The sequence below is a fragment of the Danaus plexippus genome, chromosome 4 (assembly GCF_018135715.1).
Source record: "Danaus plexippus chromosome 4, MEX_DaPlex, whole genome shotgun sequence".
Taxonomy (NCBI): Eukaryota; Metazoa; Arthropoda; class Insecta; order Lepidoptera; family Nymphalidae; genus Danaus; species Danaus plexippus.
In genome coordinates, this window is record NC_083538.1 from 8016252 (window position 1) to 8041089 (window position 24838).

Here is a 24838-nt window from a genome sequence, read left to right on the forward strand (position 1 = left end):
AAAAAATATTATTCAAAAAAACAGAATACCTTAACAACGTAACCAATCCATGTTGTGAATTCACAGCAAAAGTATTAGCGGGCCCGGTGGCTGACACCAGTTGGTAGGTGACCATTCCATTTTTTCCTTCATCTTCGTCTGTTGCCCTCGCAGCATACACAATAGAACCAATTTGTGCTGATTCTGCCACTGACACTCTAACTGACGAAGTGCCAAATTCTGGTACGTTGTCATTAACGTCTTCTAACGTTATTTGTACCTACGTGCAGTAAAGTTCATTTTTAGTAAGGACAATTCATAATTGTTACAGTATACAGTATAATTAGTTTACCTGAGTCTGGTCATAGCTTGGCGGGTTTCCTGTGGCAGCTCTAACATTTAATAAGTAGGACGATGTTGTCTCCCGATCTAATGACTTTGAAGTCCTAATGGCCCCTGTATGTGTTTCTATAGTGAAGTGATTGTCAATATCGCCTGATATAATGCTATAGCGCACTAGTTGTTTGCCTGAAACAAATATAATAATATAAACATTGCTTTAGGAATCTCTATGAAGGAAAATGAAATTTAGGTCTGAATTGCTAAAATAACTATTTCAAATAACATATTTATAATACTTTGATTTATTCATATTCATAAAGTAGGTGACATGGTTTGTCTAGTATATTTTTATGTGTTTAAAGAGTTATTCCGTAAAGAACATAACCAATGTCATCATTCAATTTATAAAGGAATCAATAGCAGCTTCTAAGTGATCAAGGTATGCGGCAACAATGTTGCATGAAACAGGTTATATCGTACATTCGATACACGCCGATAATTACTTACTTAGATTTCAGACACGAAGACAATGACAGATCAACAATAATTTAAAAACAATCGCTTTGATTGTTATCACATAATTAACCAGGTTGGTATTGAGAAATTATATGTGACTCAGTGATTGCGTGTGATATTGTTCATAAAGTATATATTTTTCTGTAAGCACACTACCGTAAGATAACTTTGTAATTTTGTATGTAATATTGAATTGTTTTATAAGTTCAATTAGATTCAATAAGATCAGAATAAATAAAATACCGTCTATATATTATTATGAGAATGACACTTCTTTCAAATAATAGTTCTCTGTATAGCCTGATGTAAACGATGTTAGTGAACAATAATGTAGCATATCTCAATGCACTTTGACTATCAAACTAAGAAAGCTATAAATACGTATGTAATATAGTTTTACTTTCAACTTCGGATAGCCTGTAATACTTTATCTTACGAACATTTATGTCTTGTTTAAGCAAGGCGACGCGGCGATAGAAATGTATTATCTCAGAGCGATCTAGTCTCACAAGGTCGAAAGGTCCTTAAAATATTACCTTAGAACTTACGGTGGTTACTAAACGAACGTTTAAGGGATACATTCTCGTGTTTATGTTTTTTGAATATATTTAGAACGAATAGAAAATGTTAAAATTAATTTTATATCAACGTCCATTATTGATTCTGAAGATAATATAATCTGCCCACAAATACATATATTCACAAAATCTATTTACAGAAGCTGACGACAGGCGAATACCGCTTTATATCTATCAAATTTTAATTGGCACTTCTCACAGTGTAAGCGATTCATTGTCGTATATTTTTTTCTGGTTTTCTTTTTGCGGATGCGTTTTTTCGTCGGTCGTTTTCGGCAGGACAGTTGACGCAATGAGATTGATATACGGTTTTATTCGGCGACATGCCCAGCAGTCTTTGTTTCTGTAACTGGTCCGAGAGCTCCCCCCTGCGGCACTCCCGCGACCTCCTTTTGTCCTTTAGCTCTTTATAGAGCCTGATGCGATTGTTTTATTTCGAAGATTTTAAGAACCGACTGTTACGTTGTGTTCCTTTTTGAATAGTCAATTTACTGCTTTCTTGGTTTATTAGAAGGTCACAGATAATAACGTTTATAAGATATACGTTCATAAGCGATACAGAAAAATATTAAACTTAAATTATAAAAGTATATGAAAATTAAAAAAAAAGTAAATGAATTTTAAAGTAATTTATCTATTAAATATCATTGTTACATATTCAAAAAGAAAGTACTTTTTTTGTATATTTTAGTTCGAACCTTATGGGAAACATTTAAGCTATCTCTTCTGAATCAGCTATGTTGTGCTTCGGACAGGTGTTTGTGACCTTTGTGCAGGTCTTAATTCATTAGCTAAATACACAAAGTGGCTTACTTGCCCTGTTTCAAAATATATTCAGAAATACCCTTCTAAATTGAAATCTTTAGTGGCACCGCGATTATCTCGCTCACGAGGCTACATTTGGCATCAATTAAGAGTTGTAAAGATCGCCTATGCGAATTATTTGATTCTCGATTTGAATTTAATGAATTAATTATCTGAATGATTATCTCTAAAGGGAGAGAGCTGGTTCATGTGACAAATATCAGTCACGACATCTGTATGTTTATTCAAATTAATTAAAATATATTGAGAAGTAAAGAAATGTAAAATCTTTTTTAAAATAGGACTTATAAAAACGGGTTGGTTTATAACAAAATAAAAATTTCATTACATTCTGAAGAATGAAATAGAAGAATTGCTAAAATAAATAAAGCCCTTGAAGGGTAAGGAATTGAAATGGCAAAAAGTAAAATTTTGTGATAATAATTTAAGTATAGCCATGAACAACGGGTGCCATCATGGACTTTGCAAATAAACACTTAATCGCTTAAGATTTTAACACATAAATCGTGTAAACAATTTCACTTGCAGTCCATCCAAATAACGTTGAGAAAAAACTTGAAAATAATTGTGGCTGGCTTCAAAAAAGAAGTATAGAAACATCCTCGCAAAAACTGTCGCCAGGATTCGGTTTGTCGACCTCGGTTGGAGGTTGTATTTATTCGGCTGCACCAAGCGCTTTGGTCTCCGCGGGTGTATCCTTGGATTTCTTGGGATTGAATTTCAAATTTTCAGTCGTGTTGCTTTGCAAGAAAGCGTGAACCACATTTTGATTTTTCGATATATAAAAAATATAACCGTTCATTATTTGGACTTCATATTTTAGGTTAAAATCTTAGATAAATAACAAAACAACCTGTACTATTAGACAAAAAAGCAATTATTTTTTACATTAATATGAGTTTAAATTAAAAATAAATTACAAATCCTTTCAGATATCAGCATATCAAACACAAAGCGTAAAATAGTAACGTAGTTAATAAGTTACTAGGCATTCGTTTGTTACAAAGTAGCTAATACTGTATTTTCCGTGGCATTTCGTAATCATTCCCAAGATTTGCATTTAGTAATAACGCACTGAGTTTGCTTTGACTTTTAACCCCTAAAATGATTTATAAACAAGGCGTATATACTTATGCGAACCTGGGCTGTTCTATCTTTGCAATGTCTTTATCTATTTTCTAGTATAGACCACCATAATTCTCTAATAATTTCCTTCATATTTTTATTTACTTTTATGTGATTCAAATGTTGGATACATCAGCTTATAGACAGATAATTGTTATCTCGTAACTGGAGGTGTTTCTAATCTAATATTGATTAAATGTTAGCTGTCGGACCACACGCGTGTTCATTAACCCTTTTATTGCGTAACTTTAGAAAAGCTCATTTTATTATGTGATGATAAATTACAATTGGTCGAACTTGTTATTCGTATTCTTTATATTAAAGTCTTACGAATGATGTTTGTGTATCTATGTATACATATTTTTAATGTTAACCTGGGATAATTTTAACGTACGTTATATTGTATATATTTATTTAATATTCATTAATTAAAAATTCACTACAAAGAGGCTTTTATGAAGATTTTTTTGTATTCGAAACCAATATTATTACTAAACTGTCCTCCTTAAAATATATAATTGTATGTGTGTCCGTGTAACTCGTAACTCCTAAAAGCAACATCGAAACAAATTGGTTCCGGAGTCAGGCAATCACATTTTAAACATGTCTGGTCTCATTAAATTATATTTTTTTAATTAATGGATGTTTATCTCGAGGCAAGTTGGCTATAAATCCTATGGGGGCGTGCGTTTGGCCATTGGTGTTTAATATTATGGTGCTCTTTCTAATTAAACTTTGAGTTTCTCTGTCCATCCTTGTTTTGGTGCTAAGTTGTAAAAGATAGCGATTAATTAACATACAATATACTGCTCTGAGAATAATAATAAAACAATATTAAATAACAGCTTTTAAAACAGGTTTATAACATCATGCAGCTAACATACGGCTTGGTGTGCTACAAATCTTATGGTTTCTATTTAGATAGTCAAGCCTCTCGAGATATTTCCTTTAATTCCAGCAAATTTTATAATTATAAATATTCATTATTAATATATTACATTTCACGGAATCGAGGCTGAAAACGTTTATAAGTATAAATGCCCGGGCTGGAGGACATAAAACACGCTTAGTTTATATACAGAATACATGCAGAAACGTGACTTCTCTTACTTTGCACCAAACGCAAACCATACAATGCTGGATAATTTTTAAGCGGTATCTTCTCAATCTAAAGATTTTGATTTGCAATACCGCTGCCTCTGATCGAGGGTTAATTGCTTATCAATTTATTGATACCACTGTGCCACACAAGATTTGCATTCGAGTACATATAATATATATTAGCTTGTTGGTATTTAATATCACAAAAAAAATATTATTTAATAAAATAGAAATATCGTTTTCATTGTATATTATGTTTGTGATAGTGGTTTCAAAGGCAGTATGCCTAGAAGCTGTTTTATTCTAGTCATTGTCTAAAATAGATATACAATAAGACCTGTTATTTTGTACTTTCTAATGATGCTACGTTTGTCGCATATACGACATTTTAAGAGGCCTACTTTAGATCGACCGAGCCACAAACTTATCTAAAGAAAAGTGCACGAATCATGCCACTTTAAGTTTGAATCTGAAACACCTTCAACAACGGCCTAGCCTTAGTATTCCCATGGACAAGTGCTCAACGTATAACGGAGCTCGCAATTCAGTGATTTACAGTGCGCCGACTCGCAACAGAATAAACGTGGTCTCGTACAAGATAACTTTACTTCCAACCGAAAGCAATCATTTGTAAAGTCTTTGGAATATGTTAATTTGTATTCTTTTAAATTGAAATTATTATAATTACATTACTGTTAACATTAATTCAAACATTTATTTTGAAAATATTTGAACTTCTACAGTCCTTGCTGTTTTATTTTACAAGATACGGCTGTTATGTCTTGTGTGAATATATGTATTGAAACTCGACAAAACCTCTGCTGATCTATAAATACTTATTTGAATACAAAATCTGAGAATATATAAAATAAAAGTTAATATTATGCAATTATTGAACACTGAAACAATATTCTACAAGATGAATACAACCTTAACAGACCCATTAATATGTTTATGATATCCGTATTTACTTTATTTATATTGTAATATACTTTGTAAATTGTTAACACCTTTTTAAAGTTTCAAAATTTAAGTTCAAGTGGCACCTTTAAGTTGAACACGTTTCTGATTCATGTAATAACAAACCCCAACAATTTCTCGCATACCTTACAATTTTACAGGTACGTAAAACACATTTTAAAAAAGTAAATGATTGCACAGAACTTAATGTAATACCACATTCATACCGACCAATCGGATTGTCTCAAGTGTTCTGGCATTTTTTACCAAACGAATAATTTTATCGGTTAAAATCGACCACATACTAAATGTGAGGTACGTAAAGCATACAAATATCGTTATTTCAATATATTTATATCCTCCAAAGTATAGGTGATTACGATTCAAAGTTATTCCGGGATTAGAAAGTATAAAGAGTCATATAAGAATAGTATGAGCGTGGATAAGGACGGCTGCCCATCACCCGGTCGTGAGTGTACTTAGACAATGGTGCTTACGTGTTTTATGCACAGATGTTTTTAAGACCCTGGTCTAAAGTAAAGATGTCGAGCTTATTAATTTGCGATTGTAATTTCTTACTCGTATAGAATAGTGGCTTTACAACTAAATATTTTTTTATTATATTTCCTGTATTCTAGATTTGAATTCATTATATTTTCTAACAAACAGTTATTTATTTGTTTTTTTTTACAATTAAAAGTTTGTATGTATAATTAACATCAAACGGTAAGTACATGAAAGAGGCACTCTTTTATAATTTTTCACTTAAAACCATAAATAGAACCAATGTTGATAAATCTGTTAGCCAAAATGGAGCCTTAACTAACTCGATTCCTCGGTAGTGAACTGTTTTCAAACATGAATGTTTACTAGGTCTCTATGTGATATTCTTTGTACGTAACACCAAACGTCGGGGCTGTTTGCTTACAGACTTCCCATTGTTAGAATCTTATCGATCTGTATTGTGTGTCTGTAATATTTAACGAAATAATTGTATCTTATTTCATCCTTTATCACAATATGTTCTATCATTCATATGCACTGTATTATTTCTAATCTTTATGGAAGTGGTACTGCATACTTTTATTAACCTATTTCTATATTCAGCCACCGCAACCTTTAGGTTTCAACGTGTTAATTAGTTTACCTCATTAGTTTGGTGTCGCTGTTGTACGTATGACAAAACATAAGTTTTTTATAAGAGAAAGAACATCTTCTCTTTGAAATATAATATACTAAACTTACCGCCAGCCGTGGCCTTAAGATTTCCAACGATGGTTCCGCTTCTAACATCTTCTCGCACGCGGAAATTATATCTGGGTTTATCAAACAATGCTGAACCAACTCCAGCGGGAATAACGTTGACGTGGACGGTGGCTCCTTGTGGTGCTGCTAATCCGCCTCCATCCGTTGCTGATATCTCTAAATCAAACTTTCCACTGGCTTGTATCAACGAAGGTTTTGTTATAAATATCTCTCCGGTACTTCTATCTATTCTGAATACATCATTGTCGTTCCCGTTGACTATTCTGTACGTGACGGTCCCGAATCTGCCTGAATCGGCATCATCGGCTGTTACAGCCACTATAGGCTCGTTGCTAGATATCCTTCCCTCTTTCAGAGAGACGTTGTAATCTTTCACTGTGAAGGCCGGAACATTGTCGTTTATATCGAGGAGTTGAATCTTCACCATTGCGGTCGTGGACAGGCCCCCTGCGAATAAATAAATAATTGGTCTCTTGATTGTCGGTGTATTGTTGTAATGCTATGTTTAATTGACAGGCGGTTGATTTATACGGATGTCAACGCGTTTTCGTTACATGTTTGTGATAATAAAATGATGTTCGCCGTGCTCGGATGAGGTTTGTAAATTGTGGTGCATAATAAAAATATACACGTCTGTTTTGTGGAATACCTCTTAAGAAGTACAGGTTATACAGTATGATCAATTAAATTAAATTTTGATTATCATAATGATAAACAAAGGTATTAAAAATTTGTTCTCACGTGTACTTGCTCATAATTCTTATATTTGTCTTCTGAGATTGACAACATTCGGACATATTATTTTTCTAGATACAACAAAATATCATTAGTTTAAAGAATTTTCATTATCGGATGCCCAAAACTACTACCGAAAATCCTTTGCACTGACAGCCGCCGTTCGAAATAAAAACCTATAGTAATAGTTCAATATACTCGTTCCATAAATCAGCGGCAGGACAAGAGCCGACACTTTTGGAATTTATTCCCCTGGCATTTCGCCGGTGCTTTATTTCATACTATATATGCATAGCTATACTGTCACTGTTAAACTTATTGCTTCCAATTGATAATGAATGGAAGACAAAAACCTCTACAGCGGTCATTGTTTCTACTTACTACTTTGATGGTGTTATAATGACAGGTGACGAGAACACTGAAGCTGATCCAACAAAATGAAACTGAATTGGTCTATTTGATACTAATATAATTTAATGTTCCTTAAGTACGCTTACCTCTATCACTGGCAATAACAGGGAACTCGTAGTCTGAATTTGCCTCATAGTCCAGTGGTGCTGATACACAAAGCTCTCCTGAATCAGCCTTGATAGAAAACTGGCGTGCTAGGAAATCTCCCAGAGTGTAGTTGACAATAGCGTTTACGCCACAGTCAGGATCAATCGCTGACATCTGTAAATAAGAGATATTTGTTTAGTATCAGCGAAGAAAGTCATGACAAAGTATTACGTCCAGCTGTGAAATTTATCATGAGATTTTTATAAGGTATATTAATTGCATTCGGTGCCAGAAATAGTATTCCCCACTGTTTTTCTCTAACAAATTATTAATGTAATATTTGAAGTATTAATTTGCTGCAACATACGATTCGACGAATGAAATATGATAATAATACCGCCATACTATTAACATTATGTACAATTCGCAAGACATCATTTATCCCATCCATGAATTTCGATCCTTATTGCGTGATGACTTAGACTTACATTCCTACGCATGTTAATGAAGGTGCAAGCTATCACTTTTCAATTTCCTTTACAAATACACAAATAATTGTCCAAGTGCTATCTAGATAAGAATCGTAATTAATAAAGGTTATTTTATATAAAATTGACAAGTCCTCTGTGCGGTCGCTGATATAATGGCATTGAGAAGACAGCAAGCGTTTAGTTTATCCTCTAATTAATTAACAGGTTATGTTCTTAAATATAAGTTTCATCAAAAAATGCTATTGCATATAATACGTTTTTTCTGGCAACGGATATATTTATAGCATTAAAATATCCATTGTTAAAGGGAGTAACATTAAATGGGAAGACATTCATAGATTCTTTTCTTCATACTTAATAAATATGACATTTTTGAAGTAAGACAACCAGGCAATGAAAACCTATAGTAGCGTTTCACACTTCTGCCAAATAAAATAATTCAAACTTAATTGTGCCAGAAAAGGAATCTGTGTGATAAGTAAAGCCTTTATGGTCTTTCCAATAGCACGATGGCATTTCTAAGTAAGATTGCATCGAAAATAAAACAATTTGACAGAGAAGGTGTTAAGTGGTCGCAAAAAAATCGGTACATTGTCGATAATTAGCTCGAAATCATCTTTTTCTCTTTATCACACTGTGCTGTATCATCAGCGACGCAGCTATTAAAGTCTCGAGTAATTTTCAAGGCAAATTGCAACCAAGCTGATTGAATTTAGGTTTAATGTCGTTTGAAAATATTTTACGGTGTTTTTGAACCTTAGGAGCAGTATGCATGTGACAACGCCTCCTGATTAATTGCGTCTGAGTGTAAAGAGAAGATAAATGGCTGGGCTTGCAGAAGTAAATCGGTACAATCGATTTCCGACTTTATTAGTTGGAAATTAAGGGATAAAACAAAACAACTTTTAAATATTAGTAATTTTACACATTTTCCTGTTGTCTTCATTGATATGAATTATTTTAGTATTTTATCGAGTCAATAAGAGTTATGGTTTCCTAATTATTAAAACAATTTATTCGTACGACTGCCTTATATATGACTTTAAACATACCAACACTTATGGATCTGAGTTTAGATATAAATAGCAAAAATAATACTCAAAAATTAAAATAACACATTACCAAATAGTAAATAAGTATAGGAATGAGTTATTTATATATTGCAGCTTTCTCACACAAACAATATTAAATATCTCAAGATATAATAAGTAGGCGCTATCGGCTCTTGGAAATATGACAACTGCCAGATAATGCTGCGGTCGCCTTTTAAATTGATACCAAAGTACTTAAGTTGTTTATATTTAAATTTTCAAGCAAGTTGACACAGGCTATTATCGGCTACCACAGTATGAGATAAGAATGGCCACATAGAGATTTATTGCGTACTCGCTAACACGGTGTGCTTAAAATGTTTTATAAAAGTGTTACTTGTATCTCTCACGTCTCAATTAGGCACTTTAATGTGACCGCTAATATTTTTTCGCCTGACCCTTTGAAGATTAAAATCAACGTTAAGAACAGAGTAAATTGATTTCTAGCGCTTCTTTGAAACATTCTTTCATTATCGTTAATGTGTTAACAGGTTAATGTCTTTCATACATTTTTGTTTATTGCCATTAAATAAATAATATAAATTTTCTGTTTGACGCGAGCAATGTGGAAGCTTATGTATAATTCATAGTTGAGACAATGAAAAAAAATTTCACAGCACACCTTTCAATAACGAAAAAGACATTCCAATTACAGAGCTGGTTCCATTGCAAACTATTCGAACTAAATTGTAAATGAATAATGTATATAAGAGCGAGTGCTATACTTATTGCTATATGTTAGTACGTCAAAATCGACTTGTTTGAATTCAAGCAACGATTCAACGGAATCTCATCTAAATAAACCTTACAACATGTTCGCTTGATGCAAAAACGCAAAATAAATTATTTGTAACGATATAAAGATTCCTACTTTGTTCGGTCGCCCTTAAAGGACATTGTAATTCAGCGTGATTGGCACACAATAATGGAATCAAACGTAAGCCATTTAAAAATTGTCCGCGTTAAAAGGAAAAAGGCAGCGTCGGTGAAACAAATAAAATCGGAGGGACAATACCAGGGCCCGGTTCATGAGGATTTGTAGTGCCATTAGTTGTTGTGCTGTGTCATATAAATTTGGATTCCAACCGTCTAATAAATAAGGACCTAAATGGCGTGGATCTTTCATTATTTGTAATTAAAATGGCAGCTACTTTAGAAATTTTGACTTAAATTCCTTTACTATAACTCGATTAAAGGTGCTTATTTATTTGCTTTTAACTAATTAAAACATTTAAAAAATATCATAATATCAGATTTTTCATGTTTGACAATATTTTAAAATTACGCAGTGTAAAATAAATAACAATTATCACGGTAAACATATGCGCATAGAATAGAATAGAAGAGAAATGAATAGAATAGACTAGAATAGAATCAAGATAACGTCTGCATCTATAGAACAAGTAGAGATTAATGAAGTCCTGGTAATCATTAAACTTGTTGGTTTAATAAAAACTTAGTATTCTAAACGGAATGATATAACTGAGGCCATTACAGCTTCGATTCCAATCAACATAGCCACGGCCATTGGCGTGTAGCAAAAACTAACGAATCACTTAAATTGAGAAACTATTGTGTTGTTTTAAACATACGATGTATCGCACGACTCAACCGGTGAGACGTGAGGATCCTTCATTTATTGCAACTTTGGGAATGACTAACTTAGTTTAAACTGTTTTCTTTGTTAATATCTCTTTTCTAGTAACACCTTCGAAGCGATACAATTTTTTTTCCATTTGATATTTTACCTTCAATTCTTAAAATTTTCTAGACAACCAGCTGGCTATTCTAGATCGTGAGAGTGAAGAATTCTAATTTGCCTTACTGCGCCACAAAAAAACTTGTATTGGTAACAAACGAAATTAATTTCAGATTGTCGTCATTGAATACTCATTTAAACATTTACCCTTTATATTCGACGTGTTGAACGTAAATTTTTATACGTACAATTAAAATCAACGTCTTTATTAGTATCGTATCAGTCGACAAATCGATTATTATAAATCGTGTAACATAAAAAAGTTTCACATTAACCAAGCTGTCAAGCCGTCCTGCCTAGTTTGACGTTGCTGATACGTGGCAGGTTTTTCTAATTTCATTCTAGAACCAGATACACTCTTCTAATTACCTTGTACTTAGGAATGCTATAAGGGACGCTTAATTTTTATAAACTTTAGCGTCTCCTGATAGCTTTCAACGACACTCGACTGTGTATAAAATACCAAATGAGTTGAATGTACCATACCGTTGTAATATCACATTCTCGATATCTTTTCTCATCAAAAGAAACGTACATATACGGAAAACATAAAAATTTTTCAAATTGACTTTACATTCAATAGTTTTCTTGACATAAAAAGTTTTGCTAATAATAGTTGCAATTCACACGAACACCCGCACCCGCAGGCAATGCTATCCTTTTAAGGTTTCCTCTTTATACATATATTTAAACGACTGTTAACAATTTGTTTTTAAAGGCTTTAGTAAAGATTCCTATTACTATATACTCGTCACGAATCAACGAGCTGTTAATTGTAACTCTGTCTCTACATTTTTATTAACAACAAAGATTACAAAATAAATAAACTTATAACATCTCATAGAACCAATTTAAAATAAACGGCAAGTTAAATAATAATGACGAGGATATTAATATATTTAAAGAATCTACAATACGAGCTAAAAATTATCTGCGTGTCCCTCTGAAAGGTTAATTTATCTTGTAAACTGTAATGTATATGGGTACCCACACAAATCGTTAGACTATACACGGACGAAGTTGAAGTGTAAAATGTACAGATGGCATGAAAATATTATGCAATATATTGTTACTGGCGACAATTATATGACGGTTTGAACTTAAACTTCAGGGAGTAACGATTGAACAATGCTTCCTATTTACAATCTTCGGAGGTCATCATTAACAAAATAAGACGCTTCAATTTCAGACAACAACAAAGTGCACATATATTGACAAAGATTTACCTTCTAATACGAATTTCACGTTCGATTTATGTGTTTACGATCTCGGGGAATAAAATCTAAAGAGTATTTAAATTCTGCGTTCAGTTGACGGAAGCGTTATTTGATATCCGTGGTGACGAGAGCCGAGGCTTTATCAAAACTAAATTAACACCCTGGTGGTTTGAACGAACGTTTGAGCATTGACTCGGCGGTTACCTGACAGTATCGTTGTTACAAAAAACTATAAAACAACCAACACGTGAAGCTCCTGTATACGATATTTAAGATAATATTTTATGAACAAAAGTCATATCTAGTTTGGATATTTATATAATCAATAATTAAAATATACTGACATTTCTGTAGTTACAAATAAACTAAAATTATAAAGTAAAGCAAATGTTTTTTATTTAGAAGTATATTTAATAATAAGAGTCTGTCTTAAAATATTGTAATGATGTTGAGTCTAGATTTTACTATCTCATATTATTTATTCGGAGGTCAATGAACCGTACTAATTAAGGACTGGATGTAATTAAGCAAAAATCGAGATCGAAAATGTAAATGAGTGGATCGCTGTGAGTTATTCATATACTAGTAATTGGCGTAGCCTTCTGATATACATTATTAAGATAAAATGCTTTAATTTAAACTTTAAGGAATAATACAGTTAGGTTATAACAAAGGCTCCTTATTAATTAAAATTAATCTACGCTATATTCTGGACGTTCTGTAACTTATATTTTATTAATGTTCTTGTGAATATTTTATGTGATAATGTTAATAAATTTAATGGTTCCGTTCGCTTTATACAGAAAAGAAATTGCAATGTAAGTTAGGAAACTATAATCATTGAGAAACATTAAAATTTTGGTGAAAGAATCATAGCTACATATACTAATCGTTCCTTCATTACATTTCCGACCTATACAGTAACTCGTGCGATAAATCTCGTTCAGCCCACGCTGGATTTTCATAACCAGTCCGACTAGAAGTTTTTCATCCAGATGACAACCAACTGTTAGGATTTTATCGCATAATGCTTATTATATTTATTGATTCACAAGGATTCCTTACAATGAGTTTTTAGAACTTGAATAAAATAAATTATATTAATATAATTATTGATCAATTTTTTATTTGTAATATCAAATTAATTCGCCAATGACAAGTAATATAAATGTTTTAGTGAACCCTAATTCGGTACGAGTATCTCAACGACATTCAAAATGGCGTCGTTGCGCAATGTCAAGTATAAATCTAATCTCTAGTGTGACGACTACGACACTAATACCGAACTGATTATTATTTAATCCCTCATGACATCTTCGCTATGAATTTAAAAATCACAGATAATAATTATTACGAGACAAAAAATTACCACATTCAACATTCATTTCTGATATTATGAAGTTTATATAAACCAAATATATATTTTATATATATTTAATGATAGAAATAAAGTAAATTATAATATATATATTTTTTTATATTAATTAAAAAGAAAAAAATTAATATGCAACTTTTAATTAATATAATAATATTGTATATATTTTTTTATTCTAATTACAAATATGAAAAGGAGTTACGTAATGTTATAAAACTTGATTTCAAACTGTTATCAACGGAACTGACAAAAAAATCCGTCAGTTGAGTTTCGCATAGTTTTTTATGAGACAGGTATTTGATAAGGCTTTATATTTGAACTAATTGTACCTACTCGCATACTCATTAATCTACGCCGCATAATTAGTGGTGTTTGTAGTTATAAAGCTTTTTTTCCATCCTTCCCATATTCGCTTTATGATTAATAATAATTTTAATTAATAGTCTAGACTCTAACGTAATATGAATAAATCTATGCTCCGTCTATACTAGCGTCCTCGTAGAATATAAACATATGAACCCATTATATATTTTACGTCAAGCGTAAAGTTTTCAAGCGTTTCATAATTACAATAAAATCTTAGATTCCTCTAACAAAATAAATTGCTGTATTCAAACGAATACAATAGCGTATATAATAACTGAGGCTAATCAAAGTTGCATGATGGCGGCAAAAATAAATTGAGCACGTCCTTGTATTAAAACCGCTCGATTCTCGTGAATATTGCACTTGTCTAGGAATCTGTTTACACGAGTACCATTAGCTTTATCTCATTATTCAGTACTAGGTATAAATCTCACTAATGCTTCCATATCTTATAAATCTCTTGCTGGCCGCTTAATTAGAATGAGCTAGGCAGCGGTCTCAGATACACGTCATGACTGCTTTTGGACGTGGTATCTTTTTTGTTATGATTTTATTTATCATTACTCCTAATTCGAAACACTCGTTTCTATACTGTGTATAAAGTTTCTTATTTCTTGTGATATCTACAATTAAATACGCGTTCCATATTTGTGCGCATTGCATTATAGTTCAAAGTCATATATGAACGCTATCCGTTAAGATTATAAGGGCTTTGCTTATTGATAGTAAATTACCATCTCCATACCGACACACTCATTGGCTGGGTACAATGATACATTGCATCGCGAAATGAGAGATTGCTCGGCCACCGTGTACCACTAGGGCAATGCAGGCAATGTTTTATATTTGGCTAACTATATAAAGGACTTATATGATCACTGTAACTTACAGTAACGTTGTTATTATAAATGTCCTAATTAATATTAATAATTGTGGAACAAATCCTTGAGTAAGGTCAAGCATTAGCTATACCAAGACGGTTTGATTATTTCGTCATTTCTTTCGATCAATCGTTGGTAACAGTAGCCTTTATATCGGTCATTATGCATAATTTGTATTAAGAAACATTTGATTGTTACGCAATAACACATTAACGAAAAGTGTTTGCTAAACTTAGGCTAGTCATTTCAATGCACTCGTAAATTGAACTTTGGTATTTAATACAATAGTACCCCTAATACGAAATTCTATTCACGACTCGATGCTTACAGTCATCGTAACCCAATCACAAATTTTCATCAACAGGCTTTATTTAAGAAAATGCAAGAAGATATCTAATTGAATAACTTTCAAACCGTCAATTCATGTAATTAATAACGAAAAATCACATCCTGCTCCGATTCTTGAAGTATTTCATTATCAATTATATTTAAAATTATCAAAAGAAAAACAAATTCTTACAAAGGATAAGCTGAGAAAACAAGCGATATTGGATCAAAACCAGTATTGCTGAATATTACAAAATAAATCGCGTAGTGACAGTCAATTTACGCTTTCACAGTTGTCAAACAACACTTGCAATGCGTAGGTATTCCAGATGCGAAAACGGGCTAAAACTTAGATTAATGGCCAACGTAAGATTTATAAGCGATATAAAATAATCTTATTTATAATTATAATAATTAAAACTGAATGAACTCTCTCCTGCTCATTGGCATTAACGTCACATACAGAACCAAAATAATCTGGGACACCAACTAATTACAAGAGCAAGTATTAAATTTTTATTAGAATATTTTCAGGCAGTACGTAATGCATATCCTCGGGGGACAGGCACTTTATTCGAAACAGCTCCCGTCAGCATCTGGGTCGGTTATTAAATACCTAAGCCTATGAATGCATCTGTGAAAGTCTAGCATTATCTGCTTCGTATCTGATACTGTCAAGTAAGTTCCGCGTTTAAAATTTATTTCCTGGCGATAAGTAAGCCTATAAAATGTAGGTTCTATATATAATAGTTATAATATTGTTGGAAATGATAATTTTGAATAAATAGATAAAATGATAAGTCACTGTGAGGTAATAATAGTCCGTAACTAAAACTATTTTATAGAAATTAACGAATGTCTATTCTAATCGTACTATTTTTTTAATGATTGAAAGTTTGTGAACGTAAAACAAATAAAACAATGAAATAGTTAATAACTTTTTTTGCCTAAAAAATTGGAACAATAGATAGAAACAATTTAATTTAAAATAAATTAGAATTACTAAGATTTATACAAAATATAAGAGCAATATTTATCTGCTTACACAAGTCTTTACGAGCTACGAGCAGGTGAGTTTAGGTCATTCTATTAGTACATATGATTAATGCGCTGCGCCTATTGGGATGTTTAATTGAAATCCAAAACCTTTGACTTAGTGCCGACGAATTAAATGGGAATATTTACTTGGGCAATTAAATAGTTCGCTTGTGAACACGTAGTAATAATTGGACAGTTTCGGAAATACCACTTGATAATTTGTTCAACGTTTTCAAACTATCGAGTCGTAAATCTTTATTGCTATAAATCGGCTGTTAAACTGAATAAATATCTGAATTACTTTACTTTTAATACAATACACAGAAATGTAATCGTATATTATGTATTATCAAAACTTCATAAAATATTTATACTGTTACTGTAATAGTAAAATATTATAAAAAGTTACATTAAACACGTCTCTACGGCGTCAAACTAAAATAAAAGTAAAAAATGTGTTGTTATTTTTTATACAAAGCATAATGCAATATTCCATTCACGCTTGTATCTTTAAAATTTATTTGCAAAACACTGACAGGATCTGTTTCACTGGTCCCCGCCATATTTGAATGTAAATGGGCTACCACATTTTTACGTTCGTTTGCATCTAATATTTCACTAGGAGCACATCTTATTTATGTTCCTTCTGAATAAGACGTACCTGTCCTTTGATGTCACTGGATTTTGTTCGCTAATGATGTGGGACAACCTTTTTTGCGACGTCTACCTAAATAACCCTGACGTCTAGCCGGTTAGTTGGTTCTGGTTTACAATGTTATACAGTTAGTGGGAATTATGTGGGTTGGAAAATGATATTGGAAATGAGACGTCGCTGATGCATCGAGTGACTGGCAAATAGATGTGTACATTCTGTGGACAGTTATTGTATAACATAAACATAATTATGTTAATTTTACGAATAAAACTTAAGGTTTTTTTTCTTCAATTAATCTTTTTTTTATAAGAGAAACGATGTTTTTTTTGAACATTTATGATCCTAAAATAACAACTTTGTTAACAATAAAATTCTCTAAGCTGTTAAATTGGAATGTATGGTATCTATATATAATGTCTATTCAAATAAAACAATCATTTAACCTTAGTGGTCAAGTCACTATCAATGCATAAATCGTAGTGAGCATACAAAGTAAGTTCTAACCAAATGAATGGCACTCATTACAGGACAACAATTACATCTGGTGGGACAAAAGCGCGGATAACGTATCTCGCATACGTGAGACTGAATAAGGGTAACCACGACATATAAACAATATTATTTCCCTTATATATTCTCCTTTAATAATACTTTACATACATTAACATATGTGAACGAATATAAATATAAATTAGAAAATAAAAGAAAATCCTAAGTAGCTATATCTTTTAGTATTTTTGTTGAAGTATCAGAAAAGAACATTAGTAAGTCTTTTTATTAGACATATTTGCCCAGCCGAGGATCTTATTTAAATTCAATAGCTTTTTCTTTATTACTGTTCTTTTTATTTACATTATATTTAACGCAACTAAATAACTATTTACACATTTAGTGCACCCACACACACAGTCACATACATACATACACACATATATATAAGAGATTTAACTAAAACAAATTTATCCATTTAAAGTCAAATTATTGGATATGCTACACTATTAACGTGAGACCAAGCAACTACCGTCTTTCACGACCCGCTTTCTACGCCACCAAATAATGAGTAACAATTAATATGTCTTTGTGTCTATTAACGGGATGGGTCGGATGATGTGACATCGAACCCTTTTTGTACGGCGCTATCAGCTCTTAAGAACTATTCAAAATAATGATCATATTAAACGTAATACTTCAATTTATTGCTACCATACAAATAAATATAACCTATTAAACAGTCCAATAGATAGAGGACTTTGAAATATTTTTATCAACACAAGGCAACATGTAGAAAAAAAATTTACTAGACTAAATTTACATTCCTAGCAATTCTATATAATCTCAGTTAATATTCATACCAAGTTATAATCCCGGCCGTCTCTTAAATACTCACACTACTGTTAGTCGTTGAAGCTTAATCAAATTTACATCCGCGCCACAGATTAACCCGAGCCGTTTTCGTGGGCACCTCTGTTAATGAAATAAGATAGGTTTATGTCCATCTGCTTAACATCATGAAACTAATCTTGTAATTCTATTCATGTCCGCCCATAAAGTTATCCTTATTAATTTATTAGTTTAGAAATGTCTGACATTTCTATACTGAATTGTATAAAATATTATTACTATCTCAATATGTCGTTCTAGATCTACTAAAATTATTAATCTCCAATAAGTTTCTAAATGTTATCCAGTGGAAACTTGCTTTTAACCAGAAAGTTCATACATTTAAAATGTGTATATCTTCTGTGCAAAATATAAATCTGCTTTCGTATATTATAACAAAGTTTTCCCTTTAATTATACTTCCTTATCTTAAACACTGTAATAGATTTTAATGGGAGATTCTTGGCACACTTGCTTTATATCAAATTTCACCGTTAATTCAATTAAGCGATCATCAACATTCATTTTATCCTTAGTGATGTAAATCTTGTGATAGTAAGAGGTTCTGTGGTGAAATTTAATTAGAGGAATGGGCACAATTTTGTATTTCCACCACATATTGGAATCTAATTAAAGTTTAAAATCGTATCGTAATTCATGATATCTCACTAAATTCATTAGAGATGATTAAAAACCAAATTAATTGGAATACATTATAACCGAAAACAGAAAAAGAAATAGCTGAAGTCATATCAATAGGTCATCTAAATAAATTATTATATCTCGCAAAGCCTATCATATATTATATCTCATGTTGCATGTTATTTTCATAAAGTAACTTACACAGTTTGCAAGTCGTCTGAACATTATTATTAGGATGGAAGGTTTAAATTCAAAATATCATATGAAATTCTTGCAACGAGATAAGCTGGTGGAAACCTTAAGTAAAGTCAACTGCTATAATAATAGTGACGACAGCTAGGCAATATAACGGAGTTATGGGCTACAAGCGGTTGGTTTCAATTTAAGCATCTCAGAGAAGGGGGTAGTTAGGTAGTAAATTACACACCGAGCTGTGTCGTGTCTACCTGAGATTGTTTATTTTGCAGAGCTTCCGCTAATAGCACGTATGAGAAATCGTGGAATTATAATCAATACTACAATTTCTGATTTATCAAAAGAGATAGTATTTCCGCAATGAAATCTAATTTACCTTTGGTTAAATTGCGTTACTGATTGTTCAGAGAACAATAATTCTGTATAGTATGTCATGATAATTAGTGACTTTCTTGTATCGTAAAAGATTATAATTTAAGTTGAACGAAAAAGCAATTTGTGCATGAATCTTAATTCACATGGAAGCCAATTTTATTTCATATTACTACCAGAAATGACGTGGCAAATTTTGCTATGGTATTATCTCACTAAGGAATTATTATTAAAGGTAATCTATTGCTGGCGTAGCAATTTAGTAATTAAGATTTCGAGTAAATTTATATTCAATTTATTTATTATCTAAAGGTGAGGTTCTATTGCCGGACCTAATGTTGATTCGATGTGACATGATAATTTATATGAATTAATATTGTCATACAATAGAGGTTGATAATTTAAGTTTTCCAATTAACAAAGAACAAAATATCAAAGGGTGAACGATTACAATGTTACTATAATTATATACGCGATAAATTTTATTTATATTTTATATTCTCAACTTCACATATACGTTTCATAGAATCAAAAATGTTTAAAGATTTCTCATAACATCACCATCATATCATCTTCGTTTGTAATTCAGTTTCATATTTCAGTTACTTAGCATTTACCACTTCATTTGATAAATCTCTGCGATTATAGCATGTAAACAGTGTTCAAATCTAGATTATCCATATCTGGACCAAAGCAATTGTGTTTAGCAACACGATTTAGTTCATAGTCCAAGAACTAACGTATTGGAATGTCTAAACTAACTTTGGCTCTTATGAATAGGACTGACTTACCTTTTGGATAAGTTTTATTTTTCATTGCGAAACTTAAATGGAGATTTACAACATAGTTGGAGATATGTCGCTGTCCTTGGGAACTGGGAATTTGGATGAAAAAAGTCGACTGAGTGACCCAGGGATACATAGAATGAGAAAGAAATTTTTAGGATTCGAATTTGGAAGCAACTTCACACTATCTCCTCACAACGAAGATGATTCTGGTTATCATTCGATGATCGTTAAAAATAGTATACTACAAACAAAATATATATATTACATGAAAAAATTACATTAATGAAAAAACAGCGAGTAATACAATTAATAAAGAGAAAAGAAATATTTAATATGGTTCTCAGTGACTAATCTATAATAATAATACTTATATCAATTTATATTGAGATTATGACTGCAGCATTGCTTGAGCATGTCCAATAGAAAAACGATATTAATTATCCGACAGTCGTATAACATATAAGCAGTAAGCTATGATTAAAGCTATTGCAATTTTTCTCAGACATTTAAAGGGTGGCTCACGTCAGAATCTCGGGTTGTGATTGATAATTATAAGTGCCTCGAAGATATTATATCCATTTAAGTAATTTGAATTATTTGTCACTGTGGAACGTTTCAACGCAGTAAACAGCTGTTACATTTATTTTTAATCTTATCTAATACCTCATTAAAGGATTTAATTCTAATAGTTTCTACATTAAAATTTATTTAATTGTACTGTTTGAAATTCAAACGATATATAGGAAAGTATAAAATGTATTTAATTCGAGGCATGTCAGAAGTTTAAATTAAAACATCAAGTTAATTTCTGTTTTTTAATTTTTTGTGTCATATTAAAACATTGTTATTTAAACTAGGTCCACATAAGCAAACCACAAAGAGCACCATCACCTCTGGATTCTTTATGAAAGTCAAATCTTAGAGACGGCCGTTCGAGCGGGTTTCAACGGGCATTGTTTAAAATTTTAATTTTCAAACAACATTGATTGATCGGCGTTCGTAATCGAGATAAGGCAACATGTACCGACCGACACCTCGGGATATTTTATACGGATTCTTTTCTTTTCTGTTTACGCCCCGATGTCCCCACAGAGTTTTTATCAAGATTTTTAACGTTAACCCATGTGCGAAATATGTTTGTCATTTACCAGAATAAGAGCCATTTTAAAGTACATCATTATCCCTATTAGCATATCAATAAAAATACTTATACGTTTTCATGTTTTTAATTAGCGATATTTATTTGGTTTTAAAAAAAGGATTTCAACTATTTTTCAATACTTACCACCCCGTGCGAGCTTAATCAAGTCTTACGGCTTTTTGTCCCATATACTGTTTCGTTTTCATTGTCAGTGCGGACGCTTATGCCAAGTAATTGCTTTGTGGTATTTAAAATGGATAACGCTTATGTTAATGTAAACTGTACGTTATGTTAATGTAGCAGAGATTAATTTTGTTCACTAGTTTCTTGACTTATTTTATTCTTTTACGTGATGCATCGATAAGGTCCCTTAGGTATTCATTTCATCAGACACGGCCTTTGCACGCGATTATAATGAAACCATAAATATAGTAATTTTATTAAAGAACTCATTTCGGTCATTGTTTGTTAAAAATTAATCAATATCAGTTGATGAAATAAATATAAACTGAGTTATATATTAACGTGAAATGTGAAAATTCCAACAAACAATTGTTCTTGTTAGAATAAAAATAAAAGATGTCAAATTACGGTAGCGGCGAGATCAACACTTAACATTTATACTTAAAACATTAAATTTACATAATAAAACAACTAATATACAATAAACAGCGGGGTTGCATGAAGACACTTTGAGGATAGAAACAAATTGATATATGCGTTCAGAAAAACTAGCTCCAAAGACATATAACATGTGAGGCGTCATTTAAAACGCTATAACTCAGCTCTGTGAGAAAGGCGCTTGTGAAAAAAAACAACCGCAAATCTATATTTACCATGTAAACGCGCGTTTTTACGAGGAGTTTCGTTGTGCTACTGAGTGGTCTTAGTTATAGACGGAGCGGGTGAGATTAGATCTGTTTGAGTTTTCATATAAAAAAATGAGGCATCTGGACAAATTTTTATCCTTTTTTAAACATAGTAATTTCAAAGAACACATTTTTTGGTAGTAATAAATATAATGTGTGCAAAATTTTTTGTAATAAAAACTGTTATAAAGAAAAATCATGTAGAGATATATTTGAACACGTTAAGCTTATGTTATGTGAACCTAAACTTGAAGTCTCTATACAAAAAGCCTGGAGTGAGTACTTTACGTGTTTTGTACCAGTCTTACACTAATAAAACAAACAATGTTTAAAATACATGAATTAGAATAAATTAAACAGCAAGCGTTTCCATATAGGACATTATTTTTATTGTTGTAATTATAATTTCAACATAAAAAGGGATACATACATAAATTATATATACCGCTCTACAACTATAATGTGCTAGAGCAATGTAGAGTTGTTTTACATACCTATCATTAGCTCGCAATTCAATCTGATCGTTTAAGGATATCGCATGGTCTTAATATACCCATAATCGAATTCTATGAAGTATTCTTTGGTAAGCAATGTATTCCTTACCCACGTCATGGCATGGACGGAATGCGAAAAGCATTTGCATGGTAACTTTGTCCTCGGGAGCGGGTTGTACAAAGTGATCAATTAGCATTTCTCTGTTAGATGCCATTTACGTAATACGATACGATGTCGTTTTCATGTCGTTTGAGATCTGCCTTAACTTAGCATTATTTCTAGCCATTTCTTAGATTTTTTGTGTTTTTTTTTATTTTTATTTTTGAGATATAGATGTAACTTTTTAAACAATGCATCATAAATATCGCACGCGTGGGCGAGGTCATGTTTTGTTCGAACGAAATGATTAATTAGTGCTCTAGAACCAGTTAAGCTAATTCAATAAAGCCTACTATCGATACAATTTACAGCGTATTTCATTTGTGTTAGGTCAATTAATATTTTAGCATTAATTTACAATCGAATTACAAAACCAGCTGTCTAAATTCAATAAAATTAATTTGCATTTATAAATCTTCAACAATAACATCGTTGGATTCAATTTATTATTGAGTAAACGAAAATTTGTTTTTCGGTAAATAAATATGAATTCTGTTACCAAAACAAGCAGAAACGTTGTACGCGTACTTCATGTCGTGTGGTCTGAATGCTCTGATCCGCCACGTTCATGCTCTCTGAATAGGAAAATTTCTTTTTTTGTGGATCTCAAGCCGTGACCGCAGCCTTCACAAGTTACGACAGGACGAAAAACCTTAAACTTGAATATATTATGTTAATATTGGTACCAAAGATGGATTTTGTACTATCTGATGGAAGACAGGCTCTTTGTGTACAATTCTGTTTCTTTAGTTGTCTATCTCGAATTTATAATTTATTACTGTTTAACCAATTCGTGAATACATTACAATGTACTCTTGAAGACGTTTCTTTTATTCAATTTATATTCACTTTGACAGGACCTGTAAGCAGTACTGCAATTGGACATAACTCTGAATTTACATATGATTTTATTTAATAGTATTAACCTCAGTGAATTATTTCAAAATATATTTTTCTTTTCTTTATAGTTTTTTTTAAATTTTGACCATTGAGTTCGAGTGTTGTTTATTTGAAATTGAAAAATATATGACTTATATATAAAAAATATTGAGGTGTAATATTTTTGTAGACCACTTTCATGAACTGTCAAGTTTCCGCCCTTATTATTAATTAATCGTCTAACATTAGTTTTACTTATAGTTCTGGATATATGGCTGACTTGCCAAAGAAGACCAATGTCTCACTTAAGTAAGTGAAATAGCTCAGTGTCTGTGTTTCCTATAAAGCGTGCTTGTTAAGGATTCCAGTTGAGATTTTTTATTGACGCTTTTTTTTTTAATATTCTACTATTTTACTGGTTTTTTCTTTTCCATGATTCAAACGAATAGAAAAACCATCAACACTCGCATCCTTTTAACTGTCTACGAGTTTGTCCCTTTTAGGATTTTTGTGTTTGTTTCGTTAAATCGTTCCTGTGTGTACAGACATGGAGTAATGTGAAATAAAACAAATCAGACTTGAAAATTAACAATAAAATTATGCGTGTATGATACAAGATTTCGTATTTAATACAAAAGTTGGTTGCGTCAAAAGAGAACGCGAAGTTCTTACTCCCGTGAGAATAAGGACGCCCTGTCATAGTTTTTGTTTGAATGATCACAGCAGCGGAAAAAGTTAATGAAGCTATAAATTGCATATATTTTCACTTCAATGCGTAAAAACCATTGCCCCCT

At 31.7% G+C, this 24838-nt stretch overlaps 1 protein-coding gene across 1 annotated transcript in view; it reads right to left on the bottom strand.

Annotated features, from left to right (window-relative positions):
* Positions 1–24838, bottom strand: part of LOC116768854 (protein dachsous) — a 132494-nt gene that overhangs the window by 11823 nt on the left and 95833 nt on the right. The window contains exons 3-6 of the mRNA XM_032659707.2: positions 7925–8099; positions 6672–7139; positions 332–507; positions 30–259 (exon numbers count right to left, since the gene is read on the bottom strand). Coding sequence (XP_032515598.2) covers positions 30–259; positions 332–507; positions 6672–7139; positions 7925–8099 — 1049 coding nt within the window. The remainder of the gene's footprint in view (positions 1–29; positions 260–331; positions 508–6671; positions 7140–7924; positions 8100–24838) is intronic.